Source organism: Equus caballus, chromosome 16 (assembly GCF_041296265.1).
Source record: "Equus caballus isolate H_3958 breed thoroughbred chromosome 16, TB-T2T, whole genome shotgun sequence".
In the NCBI taxonomy this organism is placed as follows: domain Eukaryota; kingdom Metazoa; phylum Chordata; class Mammalia; order Perissodactyla; family Equidae; genus Equus; species Equus caballus.
The window spans coordinates 89,115,560-89,132,847 of record NC_091699.1 but is presented as its reverse complement, the minus strand read 5'-3'; the positions used below and the strand labels follow the sequence as shown (position 1 = coordinate 89,132,847).

Genomic DNA, 17,288 nt, shown 5'->3' with positions numbered 1-17,288 from the left:
TGTTCAAGTGTCAAAAGTGTCAATGAAACCTCAATGAAAAACCAGAGAAACAGAAAAAAAAAATCCTTCTAGATTTAAACTTATGAATTTATTAGATAAAAAGTGCTCTAGCCCGAACCACCTAGCCAGAGCCATCTCAGAAGCCTAAATCTGGGAAGGCAGTTACGACAGCAGCAGCCAATGAGAGAGAAGTGGGTGGCTCCTGAAGCTGTTGCTTGAAAAGAAACTCCTGAGACAGTCTGGACATCCTTGCTAGATGCCATCGCCCCACAAGATCCTTGGCTACCATCAGCTTCATATTTTTTCCTTTAAAGGCAGTCTCGGGTTTTGTTTTGTTTTAATCTGATTTCATACGTGTAAAAATCTGGGAGTAGGAAGACAAACTTGAAACAGGGTTATCTATTCTGGCCTCCACCCCATCCCCCTAGCAGGCACCAAGTACCAAAACTCCCCAATTTCCTTTTAGAAGAACTTAAACCCACCATTTAAAGCTAAGCTCAGAAGAGAAGTAGAAAAACAATAATTCCTCAAATCAAGAGTCTCAGAGTCACAGGAGGTTGTGGCTAAAAAGGAAAGGGTCTAATCCAATAGTCTCATTTTATAATAAGTAAAGTGAGCCCCATAAAAAAAGTTTATCAGCTTGTCTAAAGAAAGAGTTAAATGGCCATAATCTTTTGTTTACTTCAAAAACTATAACTTTTAGTAGTGCATCTTAAAAACATATTCTTCTCCTATAGAAATGACTTTTAAGGACAAAAACAACAACATTCACTCAAAGTTTTCTGTAAAAATTCATCCTATAATGTAGGAATGGGCTAAATCAGCATAACTAAAGGTATGGTTGATAGAATCATAACTATTTTTAAGGTGATTCATATTCCAAACAAGCTTCAAAACAGCTGATCAAATGCACGAGACAGTTAGTTACTTTTACCTTATTTAATGTCTAACATTTATTGAGTGCTTACTAATCATCAGGTACTGTATGAAGTATTTCACATATATTATGTCATTTACAAGGTTTGACATGAAAGCTTAAAATCCATAGCTTAAATAATAATAGTTACATACTGTAAAAATTAGGGAAATTCTATTAAAACCATGATTCAGAAAACTTAAGACAAATAAAGTTCTATAAATACGACAGTAAAACAAATCCTCAACTCCTCCCCTCTAAACAACCAAGAGCTTTCTTTATTTCTATAGACAAGATCATCTTCACTATCTCCAGGTCATAAAGTCAGACATACAGTCTGGGCTTCAGGAAATCCAGACGGCATTTCTCTCCCACACCCACAACTTCTATAAATTCAAGAATAGGTAAGTAGAAATACTAGGAGAAAATTTACCAATAACAGAAAACATCTTGCCAAATACTTCAACACCTCAATTTTTTCACCTTCTAAGAATGTCATTATACAATACAAAATCAACAAAGTCCCTCTCCCCAATTTTTTTCATAGCTTTATGGATTATGGCATACTTGTAATTAAAATACACTTCTTGGTGAAGTAAAAATGTGAAGAGGAAAGGAAGGTCTCACAGTAGAAGTTAAGGGCACTAGCATTATCTTGTTGCTTGATGTTTATACAATTTTTTTAGAAGATAATAATTCTATGGCAGAACAACTTTCCTTACAGCCAGAGAAGCTGCCGTAAGCTAGTAAAACTATCCAACAATGGGCAGAGTTGTTCTTTCATACTATTTCATTCTATTCTATTCATAGTATTGGGAAATTTATATTACAAATCTAAATAGCCTTACATAGATAAGGCATATGCACAATATATTTTACAGACATTTAATTAACCTTTCCTGTCTCCTTTCAAGGCAAAATAGAAACTTCAATTTGTTATTTCTTAAAATCAGAAGAGGCGAGTTTAACAGGTTCAATCATATACATTTTTGAGTTCTTTCTTTAGTATCTTATCAAAGGAGACTCTTAAATGTTTATTTTGGAAGCATGTTTACAACATTGGAAGTTTTATTAAGAATAGTTTGATGAAGTCAGCTCGAAAGCCTTTCTTTCCAAAGAAGTTATCTTTTATTGTCCAAAAATTAAGGAAAATCTAGTTATCATCAACTGTCCAAAAATTCCTTAAGTGGCTCCCTCTCCTGGAAAAGAAAAAGAAAAAGTGAGTTCCTCTTTAAGCTGTAAAACACACACTTGTACCCTTAAAAACATTTTTAAAAATACATGAACCAAAAAATACAGAGCCAAAGGTGAGTGAGTTTTTCTACCATTATCATTTAATATCCCAACACAACCATAAACAGCTCCTAGAAACCAGTATAAATACTAAAATTGTATACATTTGTCTAGTCAACAAAAAGTAATGAACGTAATGATTTGACTTCGTATGTAACAATCTTTGCACTTGGTCACAGAATTTTGAGATTCCTTTCCTTTTAGTAGTTTTATACTATCATCAAACCTCAACTATATTGTTCATACTTCCTAACTCACTAGTTGTTACCAAAGGTTTTATGAAGAAAGTAGCAGCTGTAGGAAGATCTCTTATTTAAAAGTGAGTTTCTTTTTCTACTTGATTGTTCATCAGGTAAAAAAATAAACATACCAATATGATTGACTGGTATTAAGACTCCACATTTACATTTCACACAGCATGTGACTGACTATAGAACTAGGCTGCCTAAATTAAAATAGCAATTTACAAATGTCACAGTCAACAATGTTGAAACATGTATTTCCTCATACTGAAAGCAAAGTCTTGTCCTATAGCCCATCTATCTACCCACTCAAGAGCAAGTGAGTCACTAAGTTTAGATTACAAGAATATAACTGTAATTCTTTTAAAGCTGTTTATCACTAAAGAGTAAAACAGAGGAAGAAAGATTAAGTTTGAGGGAAGAGTTAATCAGAAAACAAGATACAAGCACCCTTGATTATCTCAACTTTATAAAGTAAACTGAAAAAGCCAAGACAACTTCAAACTTCAGAAAATATAAAAGCTTCCGAAAGAAAGCAGATTTACCTTAGTGCAAATCAAATGCCAAAGTTTCTCATATTAAAAAGCCATGACATATTTATAAATAACTGGATATAGTGTTCTTAAAATATTAGTTGTTTCTAATACATCAATACTCAGAATTACCTGATGAAAATCTCTCAATAGGCAGTCACTATTCTAAGTGCAAAAAATCTGTATTACTACTAAGGTAGCTCCTTACTCAATTCTTGGGTCCCAGAGAATTTGGCAAACTATCTACTCAGCAAACTACTGCTAAAGCTTTCTCCAGGGACCAACTTTGCTAACAAACATCTACTCCTCAAAGATAAAAGACAGCTTAAATAGAAAAGACAAGTTTCAAATCAAATGTATGTATCATAAATATGGGCTTCAGCTTTAGAGGCTGACTAGCTTGGAAACTACCAAATAAAGTAATTTCTTTGAGGAAATTTAAAGCAGTCTTATATACCATTCAGTGTTAGAGAGAGCAGTAATTAACACACAATCTTAAATTTGACCCTTTGCATATATCCTATGACAGCTTAAAATTTACTAAGACCCACACTAAAGTCTTGGTTGAGGCAAAATATTTTGTGTTGAAAGTATTTGGCTGAACTAATCAAACAAAACAGGTTTCTCTTAGCTAAGCTGGGCAGCAGAGATCTTGGGAAAAGCAAGCAATACAAATGAACACTGCATACTCCTACTCATGCACTTTAGATTTTAAAACAACAACACAACCCTGTACAACGCCCCCGGCCATCAGTGACATTCGTAGCAGGGCAGAAAGGGCGTGAAGTATGGCAAAATTGCTTGTGATGGATTTTCAGTCACGCTTTACCCTTGCATTTGAAATATTGCAAAACTGGCATGGAAAAGTAGCAAGGTAACTTCCCCTGCGCTCCCCGGGAGGGATCACAACCCCCGCGTCGTCGTACCCATCAGCCAAGGACGCGCGCTAAAGCCGGGTCAGAACGCGTGGAAACTCAGTAACTACTCCAAAGGTAAACACAGTTTTGGGGGCTTGTTTTCTTTTTTGCTGTCACCTGTAAAAAGATCGCAACCTACTCCCCTAAACGGCACATCTGTTTTCAAAATAAAGTCCCCAGAGAGCCACTAACTTAACCAGGCGAGAGGTGGGAATCTCTCCCCCGTTTCTCCCCCCGGCCCACACTTCGTCTCCCTCCTGCAGCCAAATGACCAGATGAACAGGGCAGGTCACAGGACCAGGATGCAAACGTCCGTCTTGGCCTTAAACCCTCCCAGCCCCAAGTCCAACGATGCCTTACTTTTTCCCCTTCCTAAACCCATGCAAAGCCCGGCTCGCGGATTTCCCCCACCCCTGATCACAGTCCCCATTCTCTCATCTTATCTTCCCCAGCTTGTCCCCAGACAGGCTGTCCCAACGATTTGCCAGGTCAAATAAGCTAAGGACTAAAACAAAGACAGACTTCGGGGCCGAAGTTAGGCCAGCCACGCGGGTACTAACGGGGCGGGCAAACGCGGTCCAGACACACTTGCAAAGAACCGAGGAAGGGCCGGGGGCTCGGGGGCCGCTGCGCCGGCGGCGACCCGCGGAGAGGCGGGGAGGGGGCCGGGGAAACGCTGCAGAGACATTTTGGGAGTAAGCACGCGCTCCCTCTGGCGTTGAAGGGCCCGTAGTCGAATCCCAGCTGCGCCCGCGTCTAGGGGACAAGAGCCCACTCGCCACCAGCCGGGTCGCCCCGCGCCCGCCCCGCCGGGTCCGCGCCTACCTGTAGCACGAGCGGCTCGGGGTTGAAGGCCAGGGTGAGCAGCAGCTGCATGCGCTCCGAGTCCTTGAGGTTGCGGAGCAGGAAGCTGCCCGAGTCCTTGGTCTCGGCGTAGCGGCGCACCAGGCGGTCGAGCAGGCGCTGCGAGGGGCAGTGCACCAGGTCGGACCAGCCCTCCACCGCCTCAGGCGTGAGCAGCCGCACGTCGCCGTTGAGGCGCGCGAACTCGGTGCGGGGCATGGCCTGGAGCAGGTCGCAGCGGGGCCGCCCGGTGGCCCGCTTGCAGATGCTCTGGTCGAGCTGCGCCAGCTCGCGCTGCGAGCCGAGGCGCTTGAGCACCACGCGGCGGCGGCCGCCCTCGCGGGGCTCGCCGTACTGCGCGAAGTAGACGTTCTTCACGTTGAGGAAGTCCAGCAGGCGCAGGCGGCCCCACGCCTCGAACGCCACCTGCCCGTTGAGGAAGCGGCGGCACCAGCTCGTGCCGAAGCACGCCGGGCACTTATTGAGCTGCAGGAAGCGCCGGTCGGCCAGCTCGTTGCGCTGCCAGGAGGCGAGCAGCGACGGCGAGTGCAGCACCATCAGCACCAACAGGCTGCCCAGCGCCGCCAGCTTCAGCGAGCGGGACAGGCGGCCCAGCTTCGGGGGCACCAGGCGCCACATCCCGCCCGCCCGCCGCCCGCGCGCACCACGCCGAGGGCGAGGGCACCCCCGGGGCGCCCCCGCCGCGCCGAAAGCCGGAGAGCGACCGGCAGGGGCCCCCGGGCGAGAGAAGGGGCGAGGGCGCGGGCCGGGGCGGGAGGCGGAGGAGATGTGTGAGCGCGAGAAGGGGAACGGGCAGGAGCCGAGCGGAGCGGGCTGCGACTTCTCCCCGTCACTAGTCTCCACAACTCTCGAGCTCCCTCCTCCGAGCTCCCCGCCCTCCGACTCCGGCGGCGCCTCCCCCCCGCCAGCCAAGTTATAGCCGCTCGGGGCGGGGGGAGTGCGGGGGCCCGACGGCCGTGCGCCCGCGTACGCGCACGCGCACTGCTCGCTGGGGGCGCGCGAGCTGCAGCGGCGGCGGCGGCCGGCGCGGGGCGAGTGGGGGACGTCTCTGAGGAGAGGGAAGGAGGGACTCACGGAAGGGGAAGAGAAGCTGCAATGTCTCACAGCGAAAAGTAGCAACAGTGTAGGAAGGTGGGAAGGACGAGGCGGCCCCGCGTCCCTGACGCCGCACGCCCCAGTTCGTGCGCGCCGGCTCTCCAGAGAGGGAGAGGGGCCGGGGGCGGGGCCGGCGGGCGGGGCGAGCGCGTCGCACCGCCCGGAAAGCGTAAGCGCGGGCTCGCGGGGGCGGCTTGGGGGCGGGCTCCGTGGGGGCGGAGCTCGAGCCTTGGAGGAGGGATGAGCTCTCGAGCTCTGGAGGCGAAGCGACTTTCAGGACTAGTTAATCTGTGATCGTGGAGTTTTACTGGGGCCTGTCTCTTGCTGTTGTGGCGACGCTCCCCAAAGTGGGGGAAAAACCAAGAAAAGAATTGCGGAAGCCTCGTGCCGTCCCCTCCCTCCGGGCGGCGCGCGGGCCGGGCCGGGGCGGGGCGGGGCGGGGGCTGGGCGGTGTGGCCCGCGCCTCAAGCGGGGGCGCGCGCGGGGGCTGGGCGAGGCCGAGGGAGGCGGTGGGAGCCCGTGCGGCTTGGCCGGGGGAGGGCCTGCGGAGGGGACGTGGGACGGGCGTGAGAGGTGGCGGAGCGGCTGGGGCTCCGTCTTTAGCGGGTCTGTGGAGGCGTCTTAATCTTCCTGAGTGGGCGCGGGGAAGGCGCAGCCCACCAGACGCCGTGTTAAAGGGAAAGTCGGTTGACGAGGGAAGCGACGCGGCCCGGGGCCGCCCGGAGTCCCGCCCCAGCGCTGCGAAGGATCGGGGCAGAGCGGTGGGCAGGTCGGCCTGGCTCCCCGCCTGCTTCCCAGCCGGGCCTGGCGCCGCTTCCCCGCCTCGGCCGAGGGGCTGTCCCGGCGCCGCCCCGAGGGCTCCTCCCTGCGCCGGGGCCCCGGCCGCTGTGCCGCGCGCGGGCCCGGTGGCTCACATCAGCCGCGGCGCCTTGTCTCGGGCTGAGTTTTAGGGACCTGGACTCTTGAGCTGAGCTGCGAACGCATCGTGATAATGCTCTTTCGTTTAAGCGCTGGGACAGTTACAGTGAGGAGTAGTTGTTAGTCCGGGGGACAGGTGGTTCCTGACACGGTGGTAAATGTCTGCGTCTTAACTGAGTTCATTTTAGGATCCAACCGTGAGTTTTAGAAGCCCTAGTACTGGCGTGTGTGGTCAGCTCTAGGGGGGCTTCATGAGAAACATCCAAGCTGGATTATCAAATTCGCTTTTCCGTGTTGTTCTCAGTAGCCATTCGATTGTAAAAGGCAGAGCCGTCCTCTTGACAAGTACTGTTGAGGTTACTGTTTTGTCTTGCATGACGTAAGAATTCAAACTCCGAAAAAAGCTTCTGGACAATTTAATAAAGTTATTCAACATATAAGTGATTTTTGAATGATGTTCCATTGAATACAGGCACATTGGAAGATTGGGTCTTCAAAGTGTTGTACAAAATGACTACTTGAGAAATTTGGCTGCTACAGCTAAGGACCTTCTGCCACCTTTGGCAATAATTTATTTCCCTTGCCTTCAAGCATCCCCAGACTCCATACTGTGTAAAGTATGCGCAGAAGCTCCAGGGAGGATTTTCTTAGTCTGGAGAGGTCAGCTCTGCTGCTGCTGAATTGTAACTAGGCAAGTTATTACTGAACTGCAAGTTTCTTGTCTCTGACATCTTTTCTACCTGTCCTGTTATGTTTTGTTAGTACTAGATAATTTCTGTGGAGTTGCTTTAAAACAATGAAAGCACTTCATATGTTTTTATATTTATAGTGAGAATGAATGATTCTATTCACATTCTTGCCAGTAAATTGATTAAGCTGAGAGGATTGGGCCATAGGGAGAGACTAGTTTCAGGATTAAGGAGGTACTGTTTCTATGTGTGGAAAAGGTCTTTGGAATTCTTAAACTATTTTCAGCCTCCAAATCCTTGGAATTGTATGGGCATCATTTAAAGAGTGGAAGTAAAAAAAATTACTAGTCTATAGTTGAATTTTAAAAAATGCTTCTTGTGTATCTAAGTATTTTACATTTGTTTAATAGCTCTGGTATTCTTTTCAGTTAAGTTTTCTAGACTTTTATAAAGAAAGATAGTCTTCAAGAACTTAATACATTCCTCAAGGGGAAACAAAGGCTTAGAGCCATGTGCGAGAAACTGAGTGTTCTGAAGTACCAGGTTAGGATTTGACAAAATGTCAGTAAGTGGATGTTAATGTACGTTACCCACCTGTCCTCTAAACTACAGAATGCTTTTGACTAGAATGGCTTATAAGCAGACACCCAAAGTTCTTCCCCATAAGGTTAAATAATGACAAATAATGTAATTTCCAGTGTTTTGTAAAGTGTCATTTTACGATAACTGTCACTCTTTTAACTGTATGGAATGGCATTAAGTGGCATAGTGTTTTGATGCCCATCATCTATTTAAAAAAAGTGAACTAGCTCTCTCATAGTCAAAGTTTTAGAGCGTATTGCTATTCTATCCCCTACAGCAGTGGTTCTCAGTTAGGGACTGTTGCCTCCTAGGAACAGTGGGCACTATCCGGAGACGTTTTTGGTACATAACTAGGGAGTAGGGGTTACTGGCATCTAGTGGGAAGAGGCCAGATATTGCAAAACATCTTGCATTGCTCAAAGCAACCCCAACAACAAAGAATTAACCAGCCCAAAATGTCAGTAGTGCTATGCTATTGAGAACCTTGACCTACAGAATTCTACTCTTACGTAGTATGGTTTTAGGTGAAAGTTTTATTGGTTATCATTCTTTCCTGCAGCAAAAAAAAGTGCATATTTAAATTTATTGCATATCTTGTGATCAAAATGTTCTAAATGTCAATTCTGAAAAGATCTTTTGTGTCATTACAACTATTACTAGTATATAGCTCATCAAAATATAAATATTACAATTGTGAATAATTATAAAAATTAATATTTGATTGAAATGTATTTCTTAATGAGATTGGGCTCTTTGTCGTTTAGCTTAAGTTTCCATGGATGATTATTATTTATTGCTAGAATCTGACAGAGTTCAACATCAATTCTTTTTCTCTTTTTCATTTTTAGAGACGTAAAGACCAAAAACATCTTGTTAATTTAAGATGAGAGGAATAAGAATATTAATATAGCAATTTCACTCTTTTTATTCCTTCTGAGTTATATGCCAAAAGTTATTTACTGACACTGATGTATCAGAATATTCTTAATGACATATCAACTAGGTTTTCTGGTTTAGTTTGGTGTAGAAGCAAATCCTTGGAATCCCAATTTGGAAAATGGTTCCTTACCTGGTCATTACTTTTCTCGATATTGACTGTTTAGTGCCCTGGCAGTTATGTCCTAGAACAACACACGGTACTAAGATTCAGGAGGGGTAAGCGGTATTGCTTTTGTAAGGGCCAAAAAGGCAATTCTCTGTGTATGCAGGTACTCAAAACAGTGTCTGATTTAAGTGGTGGTTTATTGATCATTGCTGGATGGGTGAATGGATGAACAACTGAAGGAATGAGTACTTTAGGATTAAATATTATTATAATAATCCAAACTAGAAACATGGCTGATAGCAGGGAAGCTGGTGAGAACAGATATATTCTGGATGCGTTCTGAAGGCAAACCTAACAGAGCTTACTCCAGCTTTGGATGTGAGGGAAAGGGGAGCATCAGCTATCACTGCATGGTTTTTGTCCGAAACTGCTGGAAGAGTTAACATTTACCGAGGAGGGGGGACTGAGAGGAAGAGGATGAGGAGGATACAATTCCCCCTGTCCGTTTTCTTCAGTGCCACATTTGTGTTTCTAAGCTTAATTTAGCTGTTGAAATCTGTAGTTATCTATAGAAATAGAAATCATATTGTATATGACATTCAGTCTAATTAAAAAACCTACGCAGTCGTTTTTCCACAAAATGATATTATTCCCACCTTGTGTCTAACTTCAGTGCCTAAAATTCAAGCACTTGACAAATGTTAATTGTAGCTTTTCTAAGTAATGTTAGTTATCTGATTTATGTATATGAGGTGTACCTTAAGGACAGGTTTTATAGGTAAAAACTGTTCCATGTTTTAGTAGAATTCTCAACACATTTTATTGTACTTTAAATCAATAACTCTACACATAGGTATTTTTAGGACAGATGTCATATCAAATTATTGGCTCCGTTGGATGTAAAAATAAACTTCTCAAACTTATAAACACAAAAATCATAATTTTGCTTGAGATAATTGAATTATATAGTTTTCTGACTTGATCAGAATAATGCAAATTAGCTCAAATGCAATGGTAACATTATAATTCATGATTATTAATTCAGATTAACATGCAGTGTTACATAAAGTATTCCACCTTGACTAGGCTAATCCAGAGAGGCATATTTTTCTCTTAGTAAATTTTTAAAACTTCTGGTTTTTTTCTAGTTCACTTCAGCAGAGAAAATATTGTATGCAAAGACAAAAAAATTAACACCATTTCAATGAGAGGTCACTTACATATTCCATTGTGAAGACGTTTTCAAAAGTTAATACAAAACATGTACATCTGTGTAAGTTAACCTTATTATTAGCTATCTTATGGCTTGGTATACATATTGAAAGTGCCCCTTATTCAGTTGGGCCCAAGTACCAGATTCTGAGGATGTAGGTTCTGATAGTCCAGTGGAGGAGACAGGTACATACATACCAACTTTATTACGTGCTTGTGATAAATATTGAGATATATGCAAATATTAAAGGAGCATAAATAGGGAAGAAATTCCTGTAGCATCGATAGCACCTCTCTTAGGAGAGTGCACCAGGATAATTTTGCTTCTTTCTCCTTTGACAGCCTGTTTTCCTCCTAAGCCTCACATTGCTGTGTCTCCTACCTCTCCGCATCTGCTGGCTTGTGCACATGGTGTTCCTGTCTCCTCTGCTGGATGATGGCAGCTGCAGCCCACTTCTCTTCTCTCTAAGCAAGCATGCCAGAAAGCTTGGAGAACCGCAGCTGTCCTTTTCAGAGCAAAAGGGCAGCTAAAGCTGGATAGCTAAAGCTGGGACTTCTTACTAAGTAAGGTATCTTTACCAGGATTCCTTCATGGCAACCACATGTATAGGTAAAAGACCTGCCATAATCTTCAGCCTAAGTGCTGTGCCAATTATAAAGATCAGCTACAGATGAGGAATGCATTTATGTTTTGTACTTGGGTATCATAATGTGTATTTAGTGTTCAAAATTATATGGTTGAGATATGTTGCTTTTTTTTTTGCCTTACAAAAGGGCTTATAAACCCTGTAGGTAAGTAATTAAGAGTTCCCATTTTAGGGAACTAAAGATTCTGGTCGGGGCTGGCCCCGTGGCCTAGCGGTTAAGTTCGCGCGCTCTGCTGCAGGCGGCCCAGTGTTTCGTTGGTTCGAATCCTGGGCGGGGACATGGCACTGCTCATCAAACCATGCTGAGGCAGCATCCCACATGCCACAACTAGAAGGACCCACAACGAAGAATATACAACTATGTACCAGGGGGCTTTGGGGAGAAAAAGGAAAAAATTAAATCTTTAAAAAAAAAAAAAAAAGATTCTGGTCACCAATTCCAATGTGTAGGGTGGGTGTGTGGAAGGGGGTTCCCTACACCAACAAGCAATTCTCTGACACCAGCTGGGTGTCCTTCAATTTAACTCAGTTCTGACACTCGCTACCCAGAAAGCCTCAGATTCCATGAGTTAAGGACTCAGTCCCATAAGACTGCCCTCCACTTCCGATACCAATTGCAAGCCCTGATTGTTACCTGTGCTTCTAACTGACCAGCTACAAATCAGAGGTTCCCATGACAACCTCCTTGGGTTACAGGTTAAGGGGTCAGTCCTGCAAGACTGTCCTCTCCCACCCCCAATTCAGAAATCAGTTGCAAGCCCAAGTTATCACCTATGCTTCTCACTGACCCCCTCCTCATGTTCAATTAATTTGCTAGAGTGGCTCACAGAACTCAGAGAAACAATTTACTCAATAGATTACTGGTTTATCATAAAAGGATATAATTGAGGAACAGCCAGACAGAAGAGATGCATAGGGAAAGATATGGGAAAAGGGCTCGGAGCTTCCGTGCCTTCTCCAAGAATACTGCTCTCCCAGTTCTCCACATGTTTACCAACTGGAAGCTCTCTGAGCCCTGTCCTTTTGGGTTTTTATCAAGCCTCATTACATAGGCATGATTGATTAAATCATTGACCATTGGTGATTGATTCAATCTCCAGCCCCTCCATCTCCCCTCATCAAGGGGTGGGACTGAAAGTTCCAACCCTCTATTCTTTGTTGGGTCCCCTAGTGACTAACTCCCTTCCTTAGGGGCTTTCCAAAAGTCACCTCATTTGCATTAACCTAGTTGTGGGCCTCTTCCATAAGGATTACATAAACCCACAAAGGGGCTTGTTACGAATAACAAGGCACCATTTTACCTTTATTGCTCTGAAATCATTTCAGGAACTGAGGACAAGAGACCAAATATTATAACAAAAGATGCTCCCATTGCTCCTATCACTCAGGAAATTCCAAGTGTTTTGAGAGCTGTGAGCCAGGAACTGTGGATGAAGACCAAATATATATTTATTATCATAAATCACAATTTCACAAGAACTAACTATGGAGATGTTTTATCATCCAGTGTAATCTGATTAGAGAGTGTGGCCAGTGGAATTATGGGTTCACAATAGAGATTCCCCATCTTGGAGATATAATTGATTTACTGGTCTATCTGATTTGACAGATCGTTTACTACTTTTCTGCTCTTGTGCTGTCCTATACTTTCTGTAGAAAATAGATTGATATACAGGACTTTCTCTGTTTTTTTCCAGTAAATAATAAAGCTCTGGTTATTTTTTGAAAAGTCAGGAATTAAACATTTAAATCACATCAAATGGAATAGAAAGATTACCTATTCCTTTATTATAATTAAGCTTCCTTCAAGATTTACCTGCTACTTAGAAAATAGAACTTGATTATAGATAAGTAAAATATATATTGGGTGCTAATATAATCACAAGATAACAAGACCATTAGGATTTGTTGGCAAACTAAAAATAGCACTTAGTGAATTAAACTAGACTATCGTAATAATTTTATTTTTATAAATGTATCATTCTAAGAAAAGCCAGCACATAATTGCAGTGTTCAGTTTACAGACTTAGTAAATACAGTAGTTGAAGTTCTAGAATTTGTTTAAAAAGATTCTTTAGGGCCGGCCTCGCGGCTGAGTCGTTAAGTTTTTGTGATCCGCTCTAGCAGCCCAGGGTTTTGCTAGTTTGGATCCTGGGCATGGACATGGCACCGCTCATCAGGCCACGCTGAGGAGCCATCCCACATGCCGCAACTAGAAGGACCCACAACTAAAATATACAACTACGTACTGGGGGGATTTGGGGAGAAAAAGCAGAAAAGAAAAAAAAGCTTTAAATTTTGTATAAGGGCAGATTTAAATTTTTTTGGATTAGGTTTTGGTTGTCAGGTTTTTAAGATACTAGTACTTAATATTGAACTGTAAATAATGAAAGAAAATTGAACAGTTATGTAATCTCCAATATCAAGAGAAAAAAAGAAAGTCAAGTGTTAAGGTCTCAAATACCAAAGAGATGAGCAATGGTAAATAATGAAAACTTTCCTACAAAAACCATTAAATCATAACATGTATGTTTATTCATTTTTGGGCTGTATGTTTCTACCAAAACGACTACCAATGAATTACATTTTTTGCATTGTTTTCTCTCTTAAAATTGGAAATAATTGCAAAAGAAATTTTGGGGAAAATAGTAAAAAGAAATTTATTTTAAAAATTATTTTTATATTCTACAGATCTTTTAAAAAGTCATATTTAAAGAGAGATTGTTCTAATAAAACATTAGCCTATCTTTTTTTATATTTTCTTAACTATTTGTTGCTGGTGTATAGAAATAAAGTCGTTTTTGTATATTGTCTTCACATCAACAATGCTATATTTCTTATTAATTCTAATAGTTTGTAGATTCTTTTGGGTTTTCTACAGACTCAAATTATATAAATTATACTAGCATCACTTTTAAAAAACTTAACTATGTAGGAATAAATATAAAGAAAGAAAGATAACACCTCTATACTGAAAACTACAAATCATTATTGAGAGAAATGAAAGAAAATCTAAATAAATGCAGAGAGGGATATACCATGTTCATGGATTAATAGATTTAATGTTGTAAAGATGTCAGATGTGAAGATGTTAATTTGTAATTCAACAAAACCCCCAGTAAATCCTGACAGGTTTTTAAATTAAATTGACAAGCTGAAAATTCATACAGATATACAAAGAGCCAGAAATAACAGTCAGTCTTGAAGAACAACAAAGCCAGAGGACTTAAACTAATAGTGAAAACATATACACAGGTGATCAGCTGATTTATGACGAAAGTGATTAAGCAGTGCTGTTTCCAAGGTGATGTTTTCAATAAATGGTACAAGGTCAAGTGAATATCATATGGAAAAATACATATATCTTGACCTGTACTTCACACACCATGCACCAAAATCGATTCTAAAGAGATTGCAAATCTAAATGTGAATGATAAAATAAAGCTTGTAAAGGGAAGCATAGGAGAGCGTCTGCATGACCTTTGGTAGGCTGTGATTTGGGAAATCCTCAAGACTACCGTCGCGTTCCATAGTTGCTCGAAGCACAGAACTCCGCAAAGCTTTATGCTCATGATTACAGTTTACTAGAGTGAAAGAATACAGATTAAAATCAGCAACAGGAAAAGATACATAGGGCAGGGTGCAGGAGGAACCAGGTGCAGAGAGCTTCCACTTGTCCTCTCCCACTGAAGTGGTGTGAACAGTGCTTGCTTCTCCCAGGAACGGTGTTGCAACACACACAGTATTGTCAACTAGGGGTGTGCAACCAAGCCTTGGTGTCCAGGGTTTTTATTGGGGGTTCAATCACATAGCCATGGCTCTCTTCCCACATTGTTGACCGTAGTCTCCAGCTCCTCCAGAGGTCAGTGTGATACCAAGTGGCCCAAGGTCCCCACCATAAATCGCATTGTTAGCAAAGACTATTTGGAATGGTTTAAACGCCCCCGGGTAAACAAAGATACTCTTATGAGGCAGGACATTCCAAGAGTTTACAGGTTACCTGCCAGCAGCCAGGAACAAGGGCCATACCTTTCTTTGGACAAGGTTAATCTTTTGCTACACATAGGTAAAGATGTCTTAAACAGGAAATGCCAAAAGCTCTAGCCGTAAAGATAAAAAATGATAAATAGGTCTGTTTTAAGAACTTTTATTCATTGAGAGAATGATTAAGTAACTCACAGAGTATGAGAAAGTATCTTCCGTATCTATGTTTGACAAAGGCTGGTATCCAGGTTATGTAAAGAACTCATACAAATTGATAAACAAACCCAATTGGGGAGGGGTTTGGGGGACAACAAGCAAAAGACTTAAAAAAAGGCACTTCAAAAAAGAAGATATACAAACTTCAAATTCATTAGTTATCAGCCTAATGTAAATTAAAGGCGTAATATGATACCACTATGTACTTAGCCAAAATAGCTAAAATGAAAAAGGTGGACAGTACTCGAGCTGGTAAAGATGTAGAATAATCAGATTTCTTATACACTGCTAGTGAGAGTGTCAGTTGGCACAACCACTTTGGAAGACTATTTGGCAGTATCTACTAAGGGTGAACGTATGTACACCCTATGCCCCAGAAATTCCGTTTCTCGGTGTATAGCCAAATGCATGCATGCATTCACCGGCACATGTATACTAGAAGATTCATTGCAACACTATTCGTAATAGCAAAAAACTGAAGAAAACTCAGATGTCCATTAACAAAGAGTAGATAAAGTGTGATATATTCACACAGTAGAATATGATACAGAAATGAGAATTAGTGATCTACAACTGTGCAAAATATGGTTGAATTTCACAGACAAAATGTTGAGGAAAAGCCAGACACAAAAGGATATGTTCTGTATGATTCCATTTATATAAAGTACAAAATCAGGAATTAGAGATCAGGACAGCAATTATCCTTAGGCAGTACAAAAGGATTTGGTGACTGGAAGGTGCACAAGAAGGGTTTCTGGGGTGCTGATAAGGTTCTGCTTGATCTACACACTAGTTATGTAGGTATTTTCAGTTTGTAAAAATTAAGTTGTATACAAGTTTTTTCTTTCATTAGTTAAAATTGCATCTATCAGATAATACGAGTAGCATCATGCTTTAATAGAAACAGAGTAGAAGGGATTACTGTGCAGCTAATGTGGCTTAAGCTTCAGGTCCTCTCACTTTCATGGGACCCTCTTAAGTGTTAGGAGTTTCTAAGAGTAGTAGTGGGTTCTAGGTGCAGCAAGGAAGCCAGGTTGCAGACAGAAGCATTTCCATATAAACATTTCTGGTTAAATTGCCTAAACAAAACTCAGAAAAAAGGGACCTGAAGTGCCAATCTTCCAGTAATTTGTTATATTCTGATTCTAAGTAAATATTCATTTTGTGACTAATTTCATATTTATTTTGTATTCTTTTTCTTAGATATGAACAACTCCTGCCCACCACTGCAATTCCCCAGTGTATAAACATCAGCTTCCACAAACTTAAGATATGCCTCCGAGGAGTCAGAGGAGCTTGTTCCAACCCTTGCTATGGTTTGGTTTTTATCACTGGCATCAAATCGTTCAGTTATTTTCCTTGCATTAATAGGCTTCATTTCTGTACAAGAAAATGTCCTAAATGATCATAGTTTGTCTGTCATCGTTTCAAGTAAAAATGGTTTGCTATGACAAAAGCAGCTATTTGAGCTTGCAACTCAAAAGACTTACATGTGCTTTTTCTGAAGACACTGTATTTTAGTATGCAGAAGAATTAATTTACGTGTATTTCCCATTTGTCACACAAAATGTTAAAAGGACATGTACTCCATAAAATTAATGGTTTTTACTAAGTTTTTTTAAGGACATTCTTAAACTTTTTTTTTTATAACGTGTGGCAGGAAGAATACATTGACTTAATTCATGCTAGCAGTTTTACTCACCATTGCTTTTGCACCATCAATGCAAATGCCAATGCAGGTGTTCCAAGATAAACTATGAAATTCAAAAAGTTCATTTACCACTTTGATATTTCAGCACAAGTTGTATTTAATGCCTGTCATTCAAATAAAAGATCTTCTCTGATGATTAGTTGGTGCTGATACCAGATAGATGTAGGCAAAACAGCTAGTCCAGCAAAATCTGTAGGCCTGCCCATTTTTTAAGGTAAAATTACAATTCTGCAGATGAGATATCAACCCAATCTTCATGATTTCAGTTAAATCTTTAAAAAGTTACTGTATATGTGGAAAATTGAACTTACGTAATTTATTTTACTGACTTTTCATCCAGCAGGTATTGCGATGTCATCTGTATACAGCTTCATTCGTATTTTGTATGCTCCAGCCAATGCAATACAATAATTCAGTCTGTAAA

The 17,288-nt window shown here is 41.9% G+C and overlaps 2 protein-coding genes across 2 annotated transcripts in view; one reads left to right on the top strand and one right to left on the bottom strand.

Annotated features, from left to right (window-relative positions):
* The window catches only part of DIPK2A (divergent protein kinase domain 2A), a 22,008-nt gene extending 16,313 nt beyond the window's left edge, over window positions 1-5,695 (bottom strand). Inside the window, exon 1 of the mRNA XM_023621061.2 lies at window positions 4,727-5,695. Coding sequence (XP_023476829.1) covers window positions 4,727-5,383 — 657 coding nt within the window. The 5' untranslated portion in view covers window positions 5,384-5,695. The remainder of the gene's footprint in view (window positions 1-4,726) is intronic.
* Window positions 5,532-17,288, top strand: LOC102148929 (uncharacterized). The gene is made up of 4 exons (XM_070236966.1): window positions 5,532-5,600; window positions 5,685-6,029; window positions 10,649-10,875; window positions 16,357-17,288. Exons 1-3 carry the CDS (start codon window positions 5,532-5,534, stop codon window positions 10,835-10,837), a joined length of 603 nt encoding a protein of 200 aa, XP_070093067.1. The 3' UTR covers window positions 10,838-10,875; window positions 16,357-17,288.

Bases quoted from the DNA above. Each gene is read 5' to 3' on its own strand.
- LOC102148929 (XM_070236966.1), top strand. From the start codon at position 5,532: ATGTGTGAGCGCGAGAAGGGGAACGGGCAGGAGCCGAGCGGAGCGGGC. The intron at 5,601-5,684 runs GTCTCCACAACT...GCCAAGTTATAG, and splicing joins GCGACTTCTCCCCGTCACTA to CCGCTCGGGGCGGGGGGAGT. The intron at 6,030-10,648 runs GTAAGCGCGGGC...CTCCTTTGACAG, and splicing joins CGTCGCACCGCCCGGAAAGC to CCTGTTTTCCTCCTAAGCCT.